Raw genomic sequence first — 23,593 nt, 5'->3', positions numbered from 1 at the left:
TTAGGTCCTTCAGCCATTTTGAGTTTATTTTTGTGTATGGTGTAAGAAAGTCATCTAGTTTCATTCTTCTGCATGTTGCTGTCCAGTTCTCCCAGCACCACCTGTTAAAGAGGCAGTCTTTTTTCCATTGGATGCTCTTCCCTGTTTTGTCAAAGATTAGTGGGCTATGGATGTGTGGGTCCAGTTCTGGGTTCTCTATTCTATTCCATTGGTCTGGGTGTCTGTTTTTGTGCCAATACCATACTGTCTTGATGATGACAGCTTTGTAGTAGAGGCTTGTAGTAGAGGCTGGGATTGTGATGCCTCCTGCTTTGATTTTCTTCTTCAATAGTACTTTGGCTCTTCGGGGTCTTTTGTTAAACAACAGTGGTGAGAGTGGACATCCTTGTCATGTTCCTGATCTCAGGGTAAAGCTCTCAGTTTTTCCCCACTGAGGATGATATTAGCTGTGGGCTTTTCATATATGGCTTTTATGATGCTTACATATGTTCCTTCTATTCTGACTTTCTTGAGGGTTTTTATTAAGAAAGGATGCTGTATTTTGTCAAATGTTTTTTTCTGCACTTATTGACAGGATCATATGGTTCTTATCCTTTCTTTTATTAATGTGATGTATCACATTGATTGATTTGTGAATATTGAACCAGCCCTGCAGCCCAGGAGTGAATCCCACTTGATCATGGTGAATAATTGCTGTTGAATTCGATTTGCTAGTATCTTGTTGGGAATTTTTGCATTCATGTTCATCAGGGATATCGGCCTATAGTTCTTTTTTGTGGGGTCTCTGTCTGGTTTAGGAATCAAAGTAATACTGTCTTCATAGAATGAGACTGGAAGTTTTCCTTCCATTTCTATTTTTTGAAACAGCTTGAGGACAGGTATTAACTCTGCTTTAAATGTCTGGTAGAATTCCCCAGGGAAGCCATCTGGTCCAAGACTCTTATTTTTGGGGAGATTTTTGATAACTGATTCAATTTTTTCACTAGTTATGAGTCTGTTGAAGTTTTCTATTTCTTCCCATTTGAGTTTCGATAGTGTGTGGGTGTCTAGGAATTTGCCCATTTCTTCCAGGTTGTCCTTTTTGTGGGCATATAGTTTTCCATAGTAGTCTCTGATAATTCCTTGTATTTCTGAGGGATTGGTTGTGATAAACTCATTTTCATTTGTGATCTTATCTATTTGTGTCCTCTCTCTTTTCTTTTTGAAAAGTATGTCTAGGGGTTTATCAATTTTGTTTATTTTAAAAAAACAACTCTTAGTTTCATTGATCTGTTTTGTTTTCTTGGTTTTTTTGTTTTTGGATTCTACATTGTTTACTTCTGCTCTGATCTTTATTATTTCTCTTCTTCTGCTGGGTTGGGGTTTTCTTTGTTGTTCTGCTTCTGGTTCCATTAAGCAGAATCCATTAGATTTTGTATTTGGAATTTTTCTTGTTTCTTGAGATAGTCCTGGATTATAATGTATTTTCCTCTTAGGACTGCCTTTGCTGCATCCCAAAGGGTTTGGATTGTTGTGTTTTCATTTTCATTTGTTTCCATATATTTTTTAATTTCTTCTTTAATTGTCTGGTTGACCCATTCATTCTTATTAGGAAGTTCTTTAACCTCCATGCGTTCGGATGTTTTCCAAACTTTTTCCTTTGGTTGATTTCAAGTTTCATTCATAGCATTGTGATCTGAAAGTGTGCATGGTATGTCCTCAATTCTTTTATTCTTATTGAGGGCTGTTTTGTGACCCAGTGTGTGATCTGTCTTGAAGGATGTACCATGTGCACTCGAGAATAATGTATATTCTGCTTCAGGATGAAAAGTTCTAAATATATCTGTTAAATCCATCTTGTCCAGTATATTATTCAGGGCCATTGTTTCTTTATTGATTTTCTGTCTAGATGATCTTTCCATTGATGTAAGTGGAATATTAAAGTCCCCTGCAATTACCACATTTTTGCCAATAAGATTGCTTAGGTTTGTGACTGTTTTATATCTTTGGGTGCTACCGAATTCAATGCATAAACATTTATAATTGTTAGCTTTTCTTGACGGATAGACCCTGTAATTATTATATAATGCTCCTCTTCATCTGTTACAGTCTTTAGTTTAAAATCTAGTTTGTCTGATATAAGTATGGCTACTCCAGCTTTCTTTGAATTCCAGTAGCAAGATAGATGGTTCTCCATGCCCTCATTTTCAATCTGAAGGTGTCCTCGGGTCTAAAATGGGTCTCTTGTAGACAGAAAATAGGTGGGTCTTGTTGTTAATTGTTTTTTTAACCTATTCTGATACCCTATGTCTTTTGATTGGAGCATTTAGTCCATTTACATTCAGTGTTATTATTGGAAGATATGGATTTAGAGTCATTGTGTTATCTGAAGGTTTCATGCTTGTAGTAATGTCTCTGGTCCTTTGTGGTCTTTGCAACACTCACAGAATCCCCCTTAGGATCTCTTGTAGGGCTGGTTTAGTGGTGATGAATTCCTTCAGTTTTTGTTTGTTTGGGAGAACCCTTATCTCTCCTATTCTGAATGACAGACTTGCTGGGTAAAGGATTCTTGGCTGCATATTTTTCCTATTCATCACACTGAAAATTTCCTGCCACTCCTTTCTGGCCTGCCAAGTTTTAGTAGATAGGTCTGCTACTACCCATATGTCTATCCTTGTAGGTTAAGGTTCGTTTATCCCTAGCTGCTTTCAGAATTCTCTTCTTTGTATTTTGCCAGATTCACTATGATATGTCATGCAGAGAATCAAATCAAGATACATCTGAAAGGAGTTTTCTGTGCCTCTTGGATTTCAATGGCTGTTTCCTTCCCCAGATTGAGGAAGTTCTCAGCTATGATTTGTTCAAGTACCCCTATGGCCCCTTTCTCTCTCTCTTCTTCTGGAACTCTATGATATGGATATTGTTTGTTTCGTTGAATCACTTAGTTCTCTAATTCTCCCCTCGTGATCCAGAATTTTTTTTATCTCCCTTTTTCTCAGCTTCATCTTTTTCCACTATATTATCTTCTATTTCGCCTATTCTCCCCTCTGCCTCTTCAATTCTCACTGTCATTTCTTTACCTGTAATTTCTTCCTGGAATTTCTTTTGAGAATTTTTCCATTTCATCATTTTGACTAGTTTTCTGTCTCTTATATGGTTTTAAAGCTTGTTATGTGCCCTGCACCTGCGAGCACTACTACATTAAAGAGGTGTCATACATTGTCCAGGGCCTGGCCCTTCAGGAGGTAACTTTTGGAGTGTTCCTTGCACTCTGTTGTTGTGACTTTGGCTATTTTATTTCTCTACTCGTAGAGTACTTGTTTTGTACCCTCCAGCAGGTGTACTTTGATTTGTTCCTTGAAGTAGCCCTGAAACAAAACAAACAGAAACAAAAACACACAAACATACAAACAAAAACCCAAAAACTAAAAACCAGAAACACCAGCTACAGGTAAATAACAGGGTGAACATGGTGCTGATGGAAGAGGCCTTCTCCCATACAAAGAGAAATGACTTGGATGGGGAAAAACAAAAAATAAAAATTTATCAGACAGAGAAACTATATGGCTTAATAGAGAGAGAGAGAGAGAGAGAGCGAGAGAGAGAGAGAGAGAGAGAGGAAAATAAAGTGGTAGGGAAAAAGAAAAGAAAAGAACGTCTAGAAAGAGAAACTGTATGGCTTAATCCAGTGAGAGAACAGAGAATAAAGAAGGAGGTGTAGAACATGTATCACAAGAATGGATCACTATGTCTGCTTAAACAAACCAACAATCAGAGTAACCAGACTAGAGCAGGGAAGAGATAAGGAGGAGAAAAAGACTATCTCTACATAAGAACTGGCTGAGAATTAAACCAGGCAATGCAGCAGCGCTGGCATGGAGGAGGGGCTGTCTGGTTCTTCAGCTCAATCCTGCTCCAGTCGACATGGTTTCCTGCGAGGGGCGTGGTTTGGTGTAGGCAGGTCCAGACTCCACTGTAGGTCCCGCTGTCCAATTCCTGAGGCCCCACCTGGGTGGTGATGGAGAGAAAAATAGCAATACACCAGTCTCTCCTCCACAGACCAGGTGTCTCAGACCACTCTCTTCACTGCCATGGGCGCAAATAAGGCAGTTTGTCCTGCTCCATGGACTCCCTTGCCCTCATGCTTGGCTGGGATTCAAACTCCTGCTCTGTGTGCCCCAGTACTGGGAAATGCCGCTCCCCGCCTCCGACATGTGGTCTCCGGCTGGCGGGTGCAGGCAGGCTTTGTCTGTCCTACAGCACTCCAGGGAGGGGATCGCTTTCTCCTACTGTGGACTGCACCCCTGACCGAGCCTCCGGGTCCAGCGCTGACTCCCATCCTGCCCAGGTGTGCAATCCAGGCAGCTGGCTCTAGTCTGGGGAAAACCCCTCAGCTAGAGATTGACTCTTTCTCTGTCCCAACCCATGGTTTTTCTCCTGTCCAGATGCAGTCCTCTGCTTCCCCAGCCTCTCATTCTCTTCCCTTTGTCTCCGCCGAAGGGGATCCCTCCCCTCCATTTGTTTTATCTCTCCCAGTTTGAGTCATGCACCTAGGGCCCATCAGGTTGTCCTGGTGGGTTCCCTGGAAGTGACTGTCTCTTTGTCTCCCAAACTCTCGGGAGTTCAAAGTCCTTTGGCTTCAACACTGTTTTGTTTGAGAGATGAGGGAACTTTATATCCCTCTACTTCTCTGCCATGTTGGCCCCTCTCTCCACGAAGTCAGTATTTCAACCAAGATTTGTCAAGCTGCAAATTCCAGGCTCTCTCCACCAAACTCAATACCTGGAATTCGTTGTCTTGCTGCTTCAAAGAATGAAGAGGTGGCCCCAATAAAATGACCAGCAGGCAAAAGTTTATTAGAATAAAAGATTAGAAATTAAGAATAGTATGAAAACTATTTATAGAGAGGGGACATTTGGAAGTGAATGCCCATCAGCTCTGACTTGTTTTTTAAATCTTCTGTCTCTGTGTTGAAGTTCTGAGTTCATATACTCTTTTCTCAAATCCAGTGAGTATCTTTATGACCATTACTTGGAATTATCAGACATGTTGTTTATAATCATTTTATTTAGCTCTTTTGCCAAGATTTTTGTCTTGTTCTTTCATTGGGACATATTCCTGTATCTCCTTATTTTATCTAATTCTGTGTGTGTTTCTATGTATTGAGTAGGTCAGCTATAGCTCCTGGTCTTAAAACTGTGTTTTTTGTAGAAGTCCTGTGTCACCCTGTAGTGCAGTCCCTGCTGGTCACCAGAACCAGGAGCTCCTGGGGTACCCAGTGGGGGCTGCATGTGCCCTACTGTGTGTGGCTGAGCTCTGGTGGCCTTCAGCCCAGCAGCTCAATGACCTGTTGTGTCTGCTGTGGGTGCACTGGACAGGGTTTGGTCTCCGTGCTGTTGAGAGTCCTGTTTGAGGCCACCACTTTGGGCTCGTCAGACTTGCTTCTGCAATTAGTTTCTCTGTCACAATCTGGGGTAGGTCTTGCTCCCTGCCTGTTTAACTGATAGGCTCTTGGTGGTAGGCAGAACTGGCCATCAGACTCGCCATCTGCAGTTAGTGTGTCTGCCATAGTTCAGGCAGACATTTCTTTTAGAGAGGTTACTGAAAGCAGCCAAAGTGGAGCACTAGGAAACCTGATTCTTGGTGGAATAAAATTCTTGTCTTCCTGGTAACCAGGGCCAGGTCTTGGAGAGCTGTGACACATTAAGTGTGTTAGCTACTGTTGCATAACAAACCATCTCAGAATTCCATGACATGTAATAATCAATTATTATGCTTATAGAGCAGTGGTGTCTCCTGTGGATGACTGGTGTGGGCTCCACTCTCCCTTTTTCTTACTCTTCTGGGACCTGTGGGCTAACCAGGGCATGTTTTTCTCATGGTGGTGGCAGAGGTGAAAGAAAGGTGAACAGAAACACATGAGCCTGGCCTCAGAATGAGTGCCCTGTCACCTCCACCCACATTCCATTGGCCAAAGACTAACATCAGTGGGGGTTGGAAATATTCTCCACCTCAAATGCGACTCAGCAGTTTGAGTCACCTGGGAGGGGGAAAGAATGAGGACAATAGAACTGCCACTTTAGTTTGGTACTTTCTATTGAATTCTGAGAAGATTCAATATCTTCCTGAAAGAACGTGTCCCTTGAGACTGACAGGAAGGAAAAACCGGCTGATGTCTCTTAGGTTGGTTGGTATGAAAGTCCTTTTGAAAGTTTAGAAACTAAGTTCCATAACAATCAGGAAAGTGAGTCCGGAGCATTTCCTGTATTCAACAAATGTGTGGTTGATTAAATGATGAAACAATATACGTAGTGTTGCAAATCTACATATAGACATAAAAGGGTAAAAAAGTTGAATGTATCTACCTATATAGAAAGGGAGTAAAGAGAGTATAACAAAAATACCAAATTAAGAGTCCAGAGACAGGGATTCTTGGGGCGCCTGTGTGGCTCAGTTGATTAAGCATCTGACTTCAGGTCATGATCTGACATTTGGTGAGTTCAAGCCCTGCATCCTGCTCTGTGCTGACAGCTCAGAACCTGGAGCCTGCTTTGCATTCTGTGTCTCCTCCTCTCTCCCCTCCCCTGTGCCGGAGTCCAGCTCCAGCAGGGCCAGGGTTCCCTGAAGGACGGACGGTGTTGGCGAGAAAGAGTGAGAGCCTTGAGTTTCTTTCTGATCACCAGGCAGGCATCTCCGCTCTGACCGGAGAGTCAGCTTTATTTATGGTAAAAATGTATGGGGTCAGTACAGAAGCGGCATTTGCCTTAGACAATGATTTCTGATGATACATTTCTTTGGTATGTAAAAATTTTCCAGAACATAGATTGGTAGAAGACTGATGCATAACCTTTATAAGTAGTGATTGATGTAGATGATTTAGATGCTTATATGGGGAAGGAAGGTGTCTTCAGCATTCAAATACAAGACAATGTTTTTAACACAGCAAAGGCAAAAGTTAGTTCTTTGTGAGCAGGGGTCAGTAGCCTGTTTTCTTGAGGAGAAGTAAAACAGGTTTCTCAAGAAATGTAATTATTTGCTCCCATAATCCCAAAATAAGAAATTCCTATAATTCCTTCACAAGGTGCAGTCAGCATATTTTAGGATAAGGGGTCAAGTCACTCCTGATACTAGTCAACAAGGTACCTTGGGGGTCATGCTCAAGCAAAAATTGAGTGGGTGTGGATATCGGTCACCATCTAAAACCTTGCAAACCTGCCTTACCACACAAGTTTTCTCAACTTAGTTCAGAAAATGGCTCCCAAAATCCCTGCTCACTCCGTTTCTTGCCCTCAAAAAAAAAATTTTTTTTTTAAAGAGGCGATTCTCATTCTTGTTCTGCTTGTAATCAGCTCTTCTACAACCTTATGCAAATCAGTTCTCAGGGGTCCTTAATTTCTTCATCTGTGAAATGGGGGGATTGGATCAGATGATCTCTAAGGGGCTTCCGATTTCAGTTCCCTAAGATTCTGAGATTTCCTAAGATTCCAAGTCACCCCTTGAGCTACTAGCAGATCCCAGCTCTATTGGCTAGACATACCCACTGTACCTCTGTACCACCAGCTTCCAGCTGATGGGCCCTTTGAAAGGCACAGGCTCAGGGCATCTCACTTGCTAGCATATTAGTGCCCCATGAGCAAGAAGCCTAAGAAACACAGTTGGCTGCTACCACCTGATGGGATCGTATGGCTGGGCTCAGGATTATTGGTTATGACTGTCCTCTCGGGCCCGCGTGTATCACTAACTCCTGTGTCCAGGCTTCCCGTGTTAAACGTGACTCTGCTACTGGTCTGATTCAGTTTTTGGTAATCTTTATCCTTGAAATTCAGTAAGTTTTATAGGATATCCCTAAATCTATGCCTTTGTACATGACTCCTGCCTGGAATTTAGTGGGCTCGTTTAATCTGCAAACTCCAGTACTTTTCTAACTAGAGACGCCAGTTGTCTCTAAAACCATTTCCTCTCCTCCCAGAATGTCTTTTATTCCTGCCTCTGTCCTCGAAGGCTCTCCTCTACTCCCTATTTCCATTTCTTTGTTTCCTTGTTCTGAATTTTGATGGTTTCTTCCACTTGCTCTCCCAGCCCGGGAACGTAGTTCTCAGTATTCTCATACCATCTTTAAAGTTTTCCATCCCACTTTCAAATTCAAAGCTAAGATTATGTAAGTTCTCCCAAAACCCAGGTCTCAGTTTTGGTATTTTCGTCTCCGAAGTGTAGTGTCCCCTGTGGCAGCTTGGTGTTACCAGAAACCTGTGCTTGTGAGCATTCAGAAACCGTTTGCTGGGCCGCATCCCAGGCACAGAGCTTCTGCAGTGAACCCAAGACTGACGGGCTCCCTGCCCCCTTGGAGCTATTGTGGGCGGTTTTCTTTGCTTTCCTCCCCTGGTCGCTGGATTTCCCCAGGCACTTTGTTTTGTCTGCCCTCGGCTCTGTACCCCTTGAGGTGGGAAGACGCTCCTAGAGCAGCAGACTGCGGCTGGTAGGCCTGCAGACCTCTGAGGGCCAGCGTTACAGTAACTAGGACGGTCTGTCAGAAACCTGTTCCTCCCGAGTAAGGAAAATCTCGTCTCTCTGGGGTGTGCATGTGCGTGCGCACTCACACACACACACACACACACATACACACATGTGCCACTCCCCACAAGTCCTAGCCTCCCCACCTTCTGCCTTAATGGAGACAATGCCTAGCACCTGCCCTCTTCTTTGGAGCTCTCGGCAGAGCCTGTAGTCCTGCCTCTAGGCCTTACCTGAATGAACCCAGCCGTTTTGTTCAGTAGATGGGTAAGTGGGAGTTGAGAGGAAATTCCATTAAAGGTACTTTCAAGTCGGCCACCTTCAGCCTCCAGTGCCTTGTCAGTCCCCAGGAGCTGTTAGGGGGCTTTTCCTGGAGATAGCTGCCGTCAGCACGGTTAAGGCCGGGCTGGGACGGACACCCCCAGCCTGTGTTAGCCTGCAGTGAGCAGATCTCATTACCATCCTGGGTCTCTGCTCCTGGGGCGGTACAGTAAGGGAGCCAGACCAGATTTCGTAGGTGCCTCCGGCACTACAAACCAATTGGCTTATGCCTTACTAAATGCCTAGAATAGTGGAAGAGGCCAGGGATAGAGTTCTCCACTCCAGTGGTCTCACACATGTTCTGGGTGCCCTGTGAAGGCTGTTCCCACTTTTGTTAGTAGGACCGGCTATAACGCTCAGCGCTATGCTCCATAAATATGCCTCGACTGAGAAATGGCTACACAATCTAATGTCTCCAAAATACTTACAAGCTGAAAAGTACCCTCATAGGTCCTGAGACAGCCAAGTTATTTATCTGAATCAGTTTGTGTTCCCAAGTTTTTTGAGGCCAGGTGGGGTTTTTGCTTAAATAAAAGGTCTGGGAAAGAACTGGGGTTACTCTCAAACATCATAATCACAGGAAGCACTTGTTAGAAATGCCTTACCCCAAATCTGAGGCAGAATCTCCGGTGGGCCCCAGAATTCTGCATTTTAAATGCATCGTCAGGACCTCTGATTTCATTACCTACTGGGCCCTGGGTGAGCTTGAGGAGCAGAACAGGGAGTGCATACACTGATGTGGCCAGAGCTTACACCCGTGAAGGGAGGATGTAAGTGACCCAGCAGGAGTGAGCCGCCCCAAGATGTCTCACTGGATCTGAAAAACAGGTCTTACCAGTTGGGTAGTTGTCAGCATGCTTCCCCATGTGCTGATGGGAATAAGAATGGAGAGCCTTCAGCTGCAACTGCCACACTGACCCTCTACTAAACAAGACCTTGAACATGCAGAGTGGGGCCACCTGTTGCAAAATGGTCACCTGAGCTCCTACCGGTCACTCCCCTCCCCCCAACACACTTCCTGAAAAGATGAGAGAACAAAGAGGGATCATGCAGAAACTCAGAACTTGTGGGAAAGAGCAGAGGGAGAGGGGCTGCTCAACGGGCTATGGCACTTGCATGAAAGTGGGGCCTGTGAAGGTGGAGGACGCTGGCCCACCGCAGCAGAAACCCACAGATGCTGGTAACGCGTCTGCTCTGTTGCTGGGCTCCTTGCTCATTTCTGGTGAAGGCAGACTTCCTTGTCAACAGCGGTTGGGATAGTTGTGCCTGCAACTACCTGAGCAAACCTCCCATTGGAACCTTCGATGTCTTGACCCTACTGTCTTTAAATAAATGACAGAGCAGCTTGTCCACCTGTAATCCAAGTAAGGCACGAGGAGGCCGCGCCTGCCTCCGCACAGGCCCACCGCTGCCCACGTGCAAGGAAAGCCAGGTACTGGCCTCAGGGTCGCAGCTACCATCACCTTCCCCACTTCCTCTCTCCCTTTGGATACCCTGTCCCTTTTAAATAGACAAGGAGAACAGCAAATAAATATGATTTGGGCATCACATAAGACACAGAATAAAGGACACAGGAAATAGTGTACTGATTTGGGCCTTTTGAAGTCTTAAAAGAAAGTCTGATCTAGAGATGGGGGGAAATGCTCAAATATGAACAACTCAAACACAGGCAGGACTGTGATTGCCTAACCAACATCAGCCTCAATAAAAAGAGCTTGAAAATAAATTTATTATAGTAACAATGCAGTGATTACTCATTATTCAGTATTTCCTAAAGACTGGGCGAAATCCAGAAGTCATTCCAACACAGAATCCACAGAAGAATCCAATCCATTAAATGCTGATTATTTCACGCTATGCATCTCAGGAGACTGTGTATCTTCAACTTCTTCACAAACATGTATCCGAGAGGCTCAAATTCCAAGTCTACTCAAATAAGCTTCCCAAGCAGCTTTACGGTACAACTCAGCTGCTTCCAGACGATTAGGTGACATTATTATGCCCCGGCCTACAATGATGATATCAGATCCTCGTTTGCCAATAACTTCCTGTGGGCTATTATACTGCTGGCCAAGACTATCCCCTGCAAAAACACCAAAGTCATTGTTAATAACAATATGAAAAAAAATCACAAAACTGATTATATGACTTTTCTGAAAAAGTAGCTAACCAACTTTAAATGAGTATGTGCTACTGCTTTCCATGCCTCTTCTGGACAGTACGTGAGTAAAAGCAGGTGAAAGTGACTCTTTGGATAGGCCAGAGCCCCCCATGGCAGAGAATGATGCTAGCCAACTCTTCTTCAATGTCTAATTTTAGAGCATTTATAACTGAACAGTAACAAAAACGGTGAATCATCTATTTTGTCAAGAAAGTTTCATTACCAAAATAAATCCAATAAAAACTGACCTTCCAATTAGACACTTACACTATACATCTCAAAACCACTGTGACACTGTTGAAAAATTCCTCACAAACCTCTAATCTGACCACAACCAAAGTCTTTCTGCCACCCATTAAGTGCCAGACTATGTACAAATCCTAATTCTTAATTTTGACTATTGCCTTTCTTACTCTATCACAATCTAACTTAATATAATTTGTGGGGTTTTTGTTTTTTTTTTCATGTTTCTTTGAGAGAAAAAGAATGAGTGGAGGAGGGGCATAGAATCTCAGCAGGCTTCACACTGTCAGTAGAGCTCGGCATGGGGCTTGATCTCATTAGCTGTTGAGAAGAAATTGGGAGTTGGAGGCTTACGTGACTGGGCCACCCAGGTGCCCCAATAATTTGTTTCTAATTAAGTATAATTACATAGAATATCCTAGTATTCAGGTGTATATAATGATTCAATATTTTTATACATTAGGAACTGAGCCCTGAAATAAGTCGTTACTGTCACCATATAGTTATGACAATGTTGACTATATCTATACATTACATCTCCCTGGTTTATTTTATATCTAGATGTCTACCTCTTCATCCCCCCTTCATCCATTTCATCCATTCTCCAACTGCTCCCTCAACTAGTAACTAATACTTTGTTTCCTGTATCTATGAGTCTGTTTCTGCTTTGTTTGGTTTGATTTTTTAAGATTCTAATATAAGTGAAACCATCAGGTACTGGTCCTTGACTTATTTCACTTAGCAGAATACCCTCAAGGTACGTTTGTCACAAATAAGAAGACTTCACCTTTTTCCCCCAGTGTAGATATATATCACATCTCCATTCATCTGCTGACAGATACTTAGGTCGCTTCCTTAGCTTGGCTGTTGTAAATAATGCAGCAGTGAACATATGGGTGCATATATCTCTTCAAATTGATATTTTTTTCTTCTGGTAAATACCCAGAACTAGAATTTCTGGATCATATGACAGCTTTGTTTTTAATTTTTTGAGAAGCCAGTACTGTTTTCACCATAGCTGTACCAATTTCCATTCCTACTAACACTGGTGGACTAGGGTTCCCTTTTCTCCACAACCTTACGGACACCTGTTACTTTTTGTCTTTCTGACATTAGCCACTCTGGCACGAGATATTATCTCATGTCCCCTGATGATTAGTGATGCTGATGTCTTTTGATGTACTCGTTGACTACCATCTATATGTCTTCTTTGGAAAAATGTCTATTCAAGTCCTTTGCCCATTTTTTAATCAAGGGTGTGTTGTTTTTTAAATAAAATGTGTAAGCTCTTTATATATTTTGGATATTAACCTTTTATACTTATCTATGTTTTGCAAATTCCTTCTCCCATTCAATGAGTGCATTTTCCTTTATTTGATGGTTTCCTTCACTGTCCAAAAACTTTTCAGTTGGATGTAATCCCACTTTAGTTTTTGTTGCCTTTGCCTAAGGAGACTGATCCGAAAAAATATTGCTAAAAGAGCTTACTGCTTATGCTTTTTTCTAGGAGTTTTATAACTTCAGGTCTCACATTCAAGCTTAATACATTTTGAATTTATTTTTGTATGTGATGTAAGAAGTGGTCCAGTTTCCTTTTTTTTCCCCATGTAGCTGTACAGTTTTCCCAGCACCATTTATTAAAAAGACTAAGAGGTGCCTAGGTGGCTGAGCTGGTTAAGCATCCGACTTTGGTCATGATCTCGCAGTTCACGAGTTAGAACCTCGCACCGGGCTCTGTGCTGACAGCTCAGAGCCTAGAGCCGGCTGCTGATTCTGTCTCCCTCTTTCTCCGGCCCACCCCCTGATCACGCGCTCTCTCTCTCTCTCTTGCTTTCAGAAATAAACATTAAAAACTATCTTTTCTCCATTGTGTATTCTTGTCTCTTTTGTCGTAGATTAACTGACCATAGAATAGTGGCTTTACCTTTGGGCTCTCCATTCTGTTCCACAGATCTATGTGTCTGTTTCCATGCCCATACCACACCAAGTCATTGACTACAGCTTTGTAATTATAGTTTGAAATCAGGGAGCATGAAGCTTCCCACTTTGTTCCTCTTCCTTGATTCTGCTTTGGCTATTTGAGGTCTTTTGTGGTTCTATACAAATTTTAGGATTCTTTATTCTAGTTCTATGAAAAAATGTCATTGGTATTTGATGGAGACTGTACTGAATCTGTAGATTGCTTTGGGTAATATGGACATTTTGTAATTCCTTAAATCCATGAGCACAGAATACTTTTCTATACATTTGTATCATTTTCAAAATTCTTTCATCAAGGTCTTAACAGTTCTCAGGGTACAGGTCTTTCACTTCCCTTGGGTAAATTTTTTTTTTAAATGTTTTATTTATTTTTGATACAGAGAGATACAGAGCATGAGAGGGGGAGGAGCAGAGAGGGGAGACACAGAACTGGAAGCAGGCTCCAGGCTCTGAGCTAGCTGTCAGCACAGAGCCTGATGCGGGGCTCGAACCCACGAATGTGAGATCTGACCTGAACCGAAATCGGAGGCTTAACCGACTGAGCCACCCAGGTGCCCCTTCCCTTGGTTAAATTTATTGCTAGGTATTTTACTCCTTTAGATGCAACTGTAAATAAGTTTTCTTCTCTTTCAGATAGCTTATTAGTAGTGCAAAGAAACATAACTAATTTCTGCATGTTATTTTTGTATCCTGCAACTCTACTGAGCTCATATATTCTAATAGTTTTTTAGTGGACCTTTTGGATTTTCTGTAGAGACATACCTTGTTTTACTGCATTCCACTTTACTGTGCTTTGCAGATAGCGCATTTTCCCCCCAAAATTAAAGGTCTGAGGCAACCTTGTATTCAGCAAGTCTACTGGCCTGATTTCTCCAATAGCCTGTGCTTACTTTCTATCTCTATCACATGTTGGTACCTGTTCCAATATTTCAAACTTTCATTATTTTATTACAGTAACCTGTGACCAGTAATCTTTGATATTACTGATGTAACTGTTGCGTGGCACAACAAACGTAAGATGGCGCCATAGAAGACGGCGAAATCAATAAATATGTGTTCTGACTGCTCCACCACCACCATCTCTCTCCCTTTCCTTGTGCCTCCCTATTCCCGGAGACAAAGCAATAATTGAAGTCAGGCCAAGTACCCTACCGTGGCCTCTTAGGTATTCAAGTGAAAGGATGAACTGCATGTCTCCCACTTTGAATCAAAAGCTCGAAATGACTAAGAATAGCAAGGAAGTCATGTCAGGAGTCAAAGTGGACTGAAAACGAGTCCTCTTGCCCCAACGAGCAAAGCTGGGAATGCAAAGTTAAAATTACTGAAGGAAATTAAAAGTGCTACTGTACCGAACACGTGAGAGATAAGGAACACCAGTTTACTGCTGATAGTGGAGAACGTTTTAGTGATCTGGATCAGAGACTGAACCAGCCCATGACACTCCCTTCAACCAAAGCCTAATCCAAGGCAAGGCCCTAACTCTCTTAAAGTCTATGAGGGATGAGAGGTGAGGAACCTGAAGAAACGCTGGAAGCTAGCAGAGGTGGGCTCATGAGGTGTAAGGAAAGAATCTGTCTCCATAGCATAAAAATGCAAGGTGAGGCAGCAGGGGCTGATGTCGAAGCTGCAGCGAGTCATCCAGAACATCTGGCTCAGGTAATTAATGAAGGTGGCTACACTAGCAACAGATTTTCAATGTAGATGAAACAGCTTTCTTTTGGAAGAAGATGCCATTTAGGACCTTCATAGTTAGAGAGAAGTCAATACCTGGTTTCAAAGTTCCCACCTCTCTTGTTGGGTGCTGATGTAGTTTGTGATTTTAACCTGAAGCCAATGCTTATTTACCATTCTGAAAATCCTAGGGTCCTTAAGAATTATGCTAAATATACTCTGCCTCTGCTCTATAATAGAACAACAAAGCCGGGATGACCACACATTTGTTGACAACACGGTTCCCTGAACATTTTAAGCCCACTGCTGTTAAGACCTACTGCTCAGAGAAAAAGATTGTTTTCTAAATATTACTGCTTACTGACAATGTACTTGATTTCTTAAGAACTCTGGCGGCGATGTACAATGACATCAATGTTGTCATGCCTGCTAATACAATATCCATACTGAACCCACAGATCAAGTGGTAACTTCAAATTTCAAGTCTTATTATTTAAGAAGTAGGTCTTGTAAAGCTGTAGCTGCTATAGACAGAGGCTCCTCTGAGGGAAAGCACACTGAGAAGCTTCCGGAAAGGATTCACCATTCTAGCTGCTTCATGGAAAGAGGTCAAAATACCAGCACTCACGGGCTCCAACCCTCACAGATGACTCTGAGGGCGCAAGGCTCCAGTGGAGGAAGTAACTGCAGATGCGGTGGAAACAGCAAGAGAACCAGAATCAGAAGTGGAGCCTGAAGTCTCATGATAAAACTGTAACATGTGACTTGCTTCTAATGGATGAACAAAGACATGGTTTCTGGAGATGGAAACTACTCTTGGTGAAGATGCTATGAAGACTGTTGACGGGAGAACAAAGGATTCAGAATATTACCTCTACTTAGTTGATCAAGCAATGTCAGGTTTTGAAAGGCCTGACTCCAATTTTTTAGTGGTTAAAAATGCTATCAAACAACCCTGCACGTTCCAGAGAAATTGTTCATGAAAGAGAGTCCATCAACATAACACACTTCACTGCTGTCTTATTTTCAAAAATTGCCACAGCTACCCCATCCTTCAGTAACCGCTGCCACCACTCAGCAGCCACTAACATCGAGGAAAGTCCTTGCACCAGCAAAAAGACTGCAACTTGCCGAAAGCTCAGATGATGGTTAGCATTTTTTAGCAATAAAATATTTTTCTTTTTTTATTTATTACCAACTTGGTTTCCATATAACACCCAGTGCTCTTCCCCACAAGTGCCCTCCTCCATGACCATCACTCCCCTTCCCCCCTCTCTCTTCAGCCCTGTTTGTTCTCGGCATTCAAAAGTCTCTCATGATTTGCCTCCTTCCCTCTCCCCAACTCATTTTTAATCAAAGTATGTACTTTGTTTTAGACAGAAAGCTACTGCACACTTAATACTCTACAGTATAGACACAACTTTTATACCTGCTGCAAAACCAAAAGTTTTACTTGGCTTGCTTTATTGGCAGTATTTACTTTATTAGAACTATTTATTCAGTCATCTGGAACTGAAGCCACAATATTCCTGTGTATAGTATATCATTTCATCTGCAACTACTGAGTATTACTTTTTCCTTTTCAATTTGGAGGATTTTTATTCTTCTTGCCTAAATGCTATCAGTAGGACTTCTGATGCTATGATGAATATTTTTTTTATTGAGGTATAACTGACATGTAACAGTTTCAGGTATACAATGATTTGGTATTTGTATACACTGCCAACTCATCACATTGTCCAGCTGACAATTATCACCTTAATTAAAAAATTTTTTTGTTATGAAGAATTAAGACCCTCTTAGCAACTTTCCAACGCGAAATACAGTATTACTAATTACAGTCTCTATGCTGTACATTACATCCCTGTGACTTATTTTTATAACTGGAAGTATGTATCTTTGACACCCTTCACCCATTTCACCTACTCCCTTACCCCCAGCCTCTGGCAACCACTAATCTGTTCTTTTTATCTATGAACTTGTTTTGTTTTTATATTCCGTATACAAGTAAGATCATATGGTATTTGTCATTCTGTCTGACTTATTTCATTTACCTTAATGCCTTCAATGTCACCCATGTTGTCACAAATGGCAAAATTTCATTTTTATGTTGTAACATTTCATTGTGTGTATATTACAGGGTATACGCACGCGTGCAAACACACACACCTTTATTCATCCACTGATGTAGTTAGGTTACTTCCATATCTTGGCTGTTATAGTGCCACAAAGCATATGGGGACATATGTATCATTTTGAGTTAGTGTGTTTGTTTCCTTGGATTCATACCCATAAGTGGAATTAATGGGTCAGATAGTTGTATTTTTAATTTTTTGAGGAAGTTCCACATGGTCTTCCATGTTGGCTATACCAATTTACATCCCACCAACAGTGCAAAAGGGTTCCTTTTTCTCCACAGTGTTACCTTTTTGATAGTAGCCAATCTGACAGGTGTGAAGTGACATCTCATTGTGGTGTTGATTTGCATTTCCCTCATGATTAGTGATGTTTAAGCGTCTTTTCATGTGGGCCACCTGTATGTCATCTTCGTAAAATATCTTTTCATATCTGCCTATTTTTTAATCGGGTTTTTTTTGTTTTGGCTGCTGATGTATATGTGTTTAGTATGTTTTGGGTATTAACCCTTTATCAGATATATATGATTAGCAAATATTGCCTCCCATTTAGTAAGTTGCTTTTTAACTTTGTTGATGGTTTCCTTTGCTGTACGTAATCTTTTTAGTTTAATATTTTTCCACTTATTTTTGCTTTTGTTCCTTTTAGTTTGGTGTCACATTAGAAAAATCACTGCCAAGACTGATGTCAAAGAGCTTACCACCTGTTTTCTTCTAGGAGTGTTATGGTTTCAAGTCTTATTTCAAGTCTAATTCATTTTTTTTTAAATAGTTTATTGTCAAATTGGTTTTCATTACAACACCCAGTGCTCTTCCCCACAAGTGCCCTCCTCCATCACCACTTCTCTTCCCCACTCCCCCTTTTCCCTTCAACCCTCAGTTCATTTTCAGCATTCAGTAGTCTCTCAAGTGTTGCATCTCTCTCTCTCCCCAACTCTCTTTCCCTCTTCCCCTCCCCCTGGTCCTCCATTAGGTCTCTCCTGTTTTCCTGTTAGACCTATGAGTGCAAACATATGGTTTCTGTCCTTCTCTGCCTGACTTATTTCGCTCAGCATGACACCCTCGAGGTCCATCCACTTTCCTTCAAATGGCCAGATTTCACTCTTTCTCATTGCCATGTAGTACTCCATTGTGTATATGTACCACATCTTCTTGATCCATTCATCAGGTGATAGGTCTAATTCATTTTGAATGAATTTCTGCGTATGGTGTAAGAGTGACAAAGTTTTATTCTTTTGCATGTCCAGTTTTCTCAACACAATTTTACTGAAGAGACTGTCCCTTTCCCATTGTATATTCTTAACTCCTTTGTCATAAATTAAGTGACCATATTTGCATGGGTTTATTTCTGGGTTCTCTTCTGTATTCTACTGATCTTCGGTTTGTTTTTATACCACTACCGTAACTGTTTTGATTACTATAGCTCTGTAATTATAGTTTGAAATCAGGGAACATGATACCTCTAATTTTGTTCTTTTTTTCTCTAGATTGCTTTGGTATTGGGGGTATTTTTAAATTTCATACAAGTACTAGGGTACTTGTAATTTCAGTGAAAAATCTCACTGAAAATTTTTATAGAGAATGCACTGAATCTATTGATTATTTTGAGAAGTATGGACATTTTAACAATATTCTTTTAATCCATGAGCATGAGTATCTTTCCATTTATTTGTGTCTTCAATTCTTTCATCAATGTCTTACAGTTTTCAGTATACAGGTCTTGAACTATTTTGGTTAAATTTATTCGTAGGTATTTTCTTCTTAATGCCATTGTAAATGCGATGGTCTTACTTCCCCTTTGACAGTAGAATATTAAGTGCATAGAAATGCAACAGATTTTCGTATCCTGTAACTTGACTGAATTCGCTTATTAGTTCTAACAGTTTTTTGGTGGTCTTAAGGGTTTTCTATATAATATCATATAATCTACAAACAGTGACAGTTTGACATCTTCATTTCCAATTTGGATGACTTTTCTTTTTCTTCACTACTTTCTGTGGCTAGGACTTCTATCTAGTACTATGCTGAATAAGAATGGGCATCCTAGTCTTGTTCCTGATTTAAGAGGACAAGCTTCTATCTTTTCACTGCTGAGTACAATGTTAGCTGTGGGTCTATCATCCATGGCCTTTATTATGTTGAGGTATGTTCCCTCTATACTGACTTTAAATCTTTATCATAAATACTGAATTTTGTCAAATGCTCTTTCTGCATACACTGAGATGATTGTATTATTTTTATCCTTCATTTTGTTAACATATATCACATTGATTTTCATAAGCTGAACCATCCCTATGTTCTTAGAATTAATTCCAGCTGATCTGCTGCATGATCCTTTTAAGATATCACTGAATTCAGTTTGCTGTTTTGTTGATGGATATTTGCATCTATGTTCATCAGTAAGATACCAGCTTTTAATTTTCTGTTCTTAGGGCATTCTTGTCTGACGTTGGTATAAGACTAATTACGTAGCCCACATGCTATCTACCCTGAAAAATGTTCCAGGTGCACTTGTGAAGGACATGTATTCCATTGCTTTTGGATGGAATGTTCTGTATATATCTATTATGTCCATCTCATCTAATGTGTTGAAAGCTGATATTCCTTTACTGGTTTTCTGTTTGGATGGTCTACCTACTAATATGAGATATTAAAATTCCATACCATCGTATTACTACTTCTCCCTGTAGGCCTATCGGTACTTACTTTATATATTTAGGTGCTCCTATGCTGGATGCAAAAAGATTTACAAATGTTACATCCTCTTGTTGGAGTGACTTATCATTATGTAATGCCTTAGTCTGTCTCTTATTAGTCTTTGTTTGAAAGTCTGTTTGGCCTGATAAAACTGTATTTCTTTTGGTTTTCATTTGCACAGAGTATCTTTCCCATCTCTTTACTTTGTCTATGTATGATGTGAGTTCTTACACTGTGCCTCCACCTGAATGGAGTCTCTTGTAGCCTACATGCACATGGATAGGTCTGGCTTTCAAAATCCACTCACTCTTCTTTTGACTAGAGAATTTAGTCCATTTAAAGTAATTATTGTTAAGGGGAGCCTTCGTGGCTCAGTCAGTTGAACATCCAACTCTTGATTTCAGCTCAGGTCGTGGGATCTGAGCCTGCGTCAGACTCTGTTCTAAGAAATAAATACTCTTGCTCTCTTCCTATGTAATTTGATGACTTTATTAAGTGGTATGCTTGGATTTCTTTATCCAGTGCATCTAATAAAGGATGTTGTTTTACTGTTACCATAAGGCTTATATTAACAATTTACATCTATTTTAAATTAACAAATTACGTTTGACAGCATTCTAAGGCTCTACATTTTTAGGGAGTGGCTCAGTCAGTTCAATGTCTGGCTCCGGCTCGGGTCATGATCTCTTGGTCTGTGAGTGCAAGCCCCACTTGAGGCTCTGCCCTGACAGCATGGAGCCTGCCTGGGATTCTCTTTTTCCCTCTCTCTCTGCCCCTCCCCTGCTTGTGCTCTTGCTCGCAATATAAACTTAATGTAGAGCTTTATTGTTATTTTCTTTTTATTCCCCCTCTTTTACATTTTCAGTATCACATTTTACATCGTAACTTATAATTGTAACTACGGGAATTAAAGAGTATTTTTTATTACTTTGTCTTTTAACTTAAAAGGGATTAATATAGGGGTACCTGGCAGCTCAGTCAGTTAAGGATCTGACTCTTGATTTTGGCTCACGTCATGACCTCAGTTTGTGAGTCTGAAGCCTGTGTCAGGGTGAAGACTGCCTAGAATTCTCTCTTCCTCTCTTTTGTCCCTACCCCACTCATGTTCACTTGCTTTCTCTCAAATAATTTAAAAAAGGGAATTAATCTTATATTTGCCTTTCCAGTGAGACTTAATTCTTTCATATGTTTTGTTGTTACTAATTAGTATCCTTTTGTTTCAGCTTAAAGAAGTTCCTTTAATACTTCTTATAAGGCTGGTTTAGTGATGATGAACTTCTCCGTTAGCTTTTGCTGTTCTAGAAAACTCTTTTATACTTCAATTCTAAACTTTGCTGAGGAGAGTTCTTTGTTGCAAGATTTTCTTCTTCACTCTGAATATATCTCACCACTCCCTTCTGGCCTCAGTTTCTGCTGAAAACACTACGGACAGTCTTATGGGGCTTCTCTTGCATACAGACAAGGGAGCTGTTTTGCTCTTGCTGCTTTTAAGAGTCTCTCCTGGTCTTTAACTTTTTTGATAGTTTATTTTTCTCCAAGTTTTTATTTAAATTCCAGTTAGTTAACATACAGTACAATTGACATTTTAATTATGTGTCTTGGTGTGAACTCAGGGTTCATCTTATTTGGAACTGTCTGGGTTGCCCGGATCTGGTATCTGTTTCCTTCCCCAGGTTAGGGAAATTTTCAGTCATTACTTCTTCCAATAATTTTTGTGTCCCTTTCTCATTTTGGGACCCCTATAAAGTGAATGTCAGTCCACTTAATGTTATCTCATAAGCTATTTTCATTGTGCTGCTCTAACTGGGTTAAGTTCTCTTACCGTGTCAAGTTCACAGATCCTTCTGCTTCATCCCACTTGTGTCTTTTTCAGTTCAGTTATTGTTATTCCTCAGCTCTTTGACTTCTATTTAGTATTAGATTTTCTTTTTGTTGAAGTTCTGTGTTCATCCATTCTTCTGAGTTTGGTGAGCATCTTTATGATTATTACTTCGAACTCTTTATCAGGTATTTCATTAGTTTCTTTTTCTGAGGTTGTGGCCTATTCTTACATTTGGAACATAGCCCTTTGTTCTTCATTTTGCTTGTTGCTGGTTAGTTTCTGTGCATTATATGAAATAACTCCCTCTTCCAGTCTTGAATAAATGGCCTTGTATAGGAGATCAACTTTGTCATTCAAACCTCCCCTTGCTCTTAGACCGCCTGAACAATCACAGGTTTGTGAGACTACTATTATATTTTTAAGGGTTCCTAGCAGTTGGAGGTATGCCAAGACTTGTCATGTCCCAAAGGGAAGGATCTCAGGCCCTCAGGCAACAGCTTTTAAAATTAGATACATAGGGGCACCTGGGTGGCTCAGGTCAGGATCTTGCTGTTTGGGAGCTCCAGCCCCGCGTAGGGCTCTGTGCTGATAGCTCGGATGAAGTGTGGAGCCTGCTTCAGATCCTGGGTCTCCCTCTCTGCCCCTCCTTCACTTACAATCTTTCTCTCAAACCTTAAAAAAATTTTTTTAATAAAAAAAAAAGTTGTGAGACCACAAGCACAGGCACCAATGGCCTCCAGACCCAGGTTATTCTGAGCTGTTTCCTGGGTTGCAGGAGCAAAAATCAGGGCCCCAGAGGAATGCCTATGCTCTTTTTCTAGGAGACACTGGCAAGCTGTAATAAGGCAGAGGGAGAGTGCAGAGATGGTACCTACCTGCCCGTGTTCCCTGAAAACAGCTCTGCAGATCCCAGGTATGTTCCAAACCTGGAGCCTGCCCCTCAGGCTGAAGCTTCACAACAAGCAACTACACCCCTTTCACAGAAAGACTGTGGGTGGTAGCCTGCAGGATCTCTCTCTGAGCATTAGAACCCATGGGACGCAGGAACATAAGCTCCTCTGGCCTCCTAAGGGGAAACGCCTTGGCAGCAGATGTAAAAAGCAGGACACCAGCCATGTGTAAAAACATCCTTCTGGGAGGTATGGGTACTGTGGAGTGCGGTAGGGGAGAGCATGAAGACGGCGCTCACCCGTCCCTGAAGAGGGATGTAGTAGGCTCTTAAATGTATGTGTTAAATTAGGTGCCTGCCCCCTAGGGCAGCACTTTAAGTAAAAAAGGCTCAGTTGCTAATATTAAACTCTGGGCACAGTCAGCTACATCTGAGCTGTGTGTGAGCCCTTTAAGATTGCTAGTCTTTTTTTTTTTTTTTAAAGTAGTTTCACCCCCAATGCAGAGCTTGAATTCAAGACCCTAAGACCAAAAAGAGTTGGACACTTAACTAAGTGCCCCTGAGATCACTAGTCTTATGGATGTAAGCCCTCTTTGTTTACAAAACTGTGTCTCTTGGGTATAGGTCTTAAAAGTTGGGAGTATCTGATATGCAATTCAACTCCTTCACTCCTCAGGAAGCTGCTCTAAGTTTTGACTTCCCTCCTAAATTAGCTTTATGGTGAGACTGAGTTCCAGTCTGAGACTCACTTTGATGTCGTTTTCTCATCATTTGCCAGATACATCATGGTCCTTGCTCAGCCAGACATTAGGATTTTTCCAGAGAAAATGTTCCAGGTATAGCTGAAGTCTCCGTGTGTTTGTGGGAGGAGGTGAGTTCAGGATTTTCCTACATCACCCTATTGAACCAAAGCCCCACATTTTCCTTTTTAGATAAATTCTTTTGTTCTTGAACTCTTCTGCTAAATGGCTGACCTTTTTTAAAAAGCCTAGATCCTAGTCAAATAATTATGGGGTCTAACAATGAACATTGGGATAGAGTGCTTGTATCAAGACATTATGTGAATCATGTCGGCCTCTCAACAACCATAAGAGGTCAACACTATTACCCCCATTTTACACTTGACAATGAGACCAAATTGTCCAAATATACATGGTTACGAAATGGAAGGGCCGGGAATCCAA

The 23,593-nt window shown here is 41.3% G+C and overlaps 1 protein-coding gene and 1 long non-coding RNA gene across 3 annotated transcripts in view; one reads left to right on the top strand and one right to left on the bottom strand.

Moving 5' to 3' along the window:
- Positions 1–23,593, top strand: part of LOC115291827 — a 33,034-nt gene that overhangs the window by 7,638 nt on the left and 1,803 nt on the right. The window contains exons 1-3 of one of the 2 annotated variants that reach the window (XR_003908691.1): positions 15,921–16,014; positions 22,342–22,433; positions 23,188–23,280. This is a non-coding gene — a long non-coding RNA (uncharacterized LOC115291827). Of the gene's footprint in view, positions 1–15,920; positions 16,015–22,341; positions 22,434–23,187; positions 23,281–23,593 lie in introns of those variants that run through there. The other variant, XR_003908690.1, reaches the window with a different exon arrangement.
- The window catches only part of UMPS (uridine monophosphate synthetase), a 30,153-nt gene continuing 17,076 nt past the window's right edge, over positions 10,517–23,593 (bottom strand). Inside the window, exon 6 of the mRNA XM_029939463.1 lies at positions 10,517–10,894. Within this exon, the coding sequence (XP_029795323.1) occupies positions 10,725–10,894 (170 nt within the window). The 3' untranslated portion in view covers positions 10,517–10,724. The remainder of the gene's footprint in view (positions 10,895–23,593) is intronic.

Source organism: Suricata suricatta, chromosome 5 (assembly GCF_006229205.1).
Source record: "Suricata suricatta isolate VVHF042 chromosome 5, meerkat_22Aug2017_6uvM2_HiC, whole genome shotgun sequence".
Taxonomy (NCBI): Eukaryota; Metazoa; Chordata; class Mammalia; order Carnivora; family Herpestidae; genus Suricata; species Suricata suricatta.
This window is presented reverse-complemented; position numbering and strand designations above follow the sequence as displayed.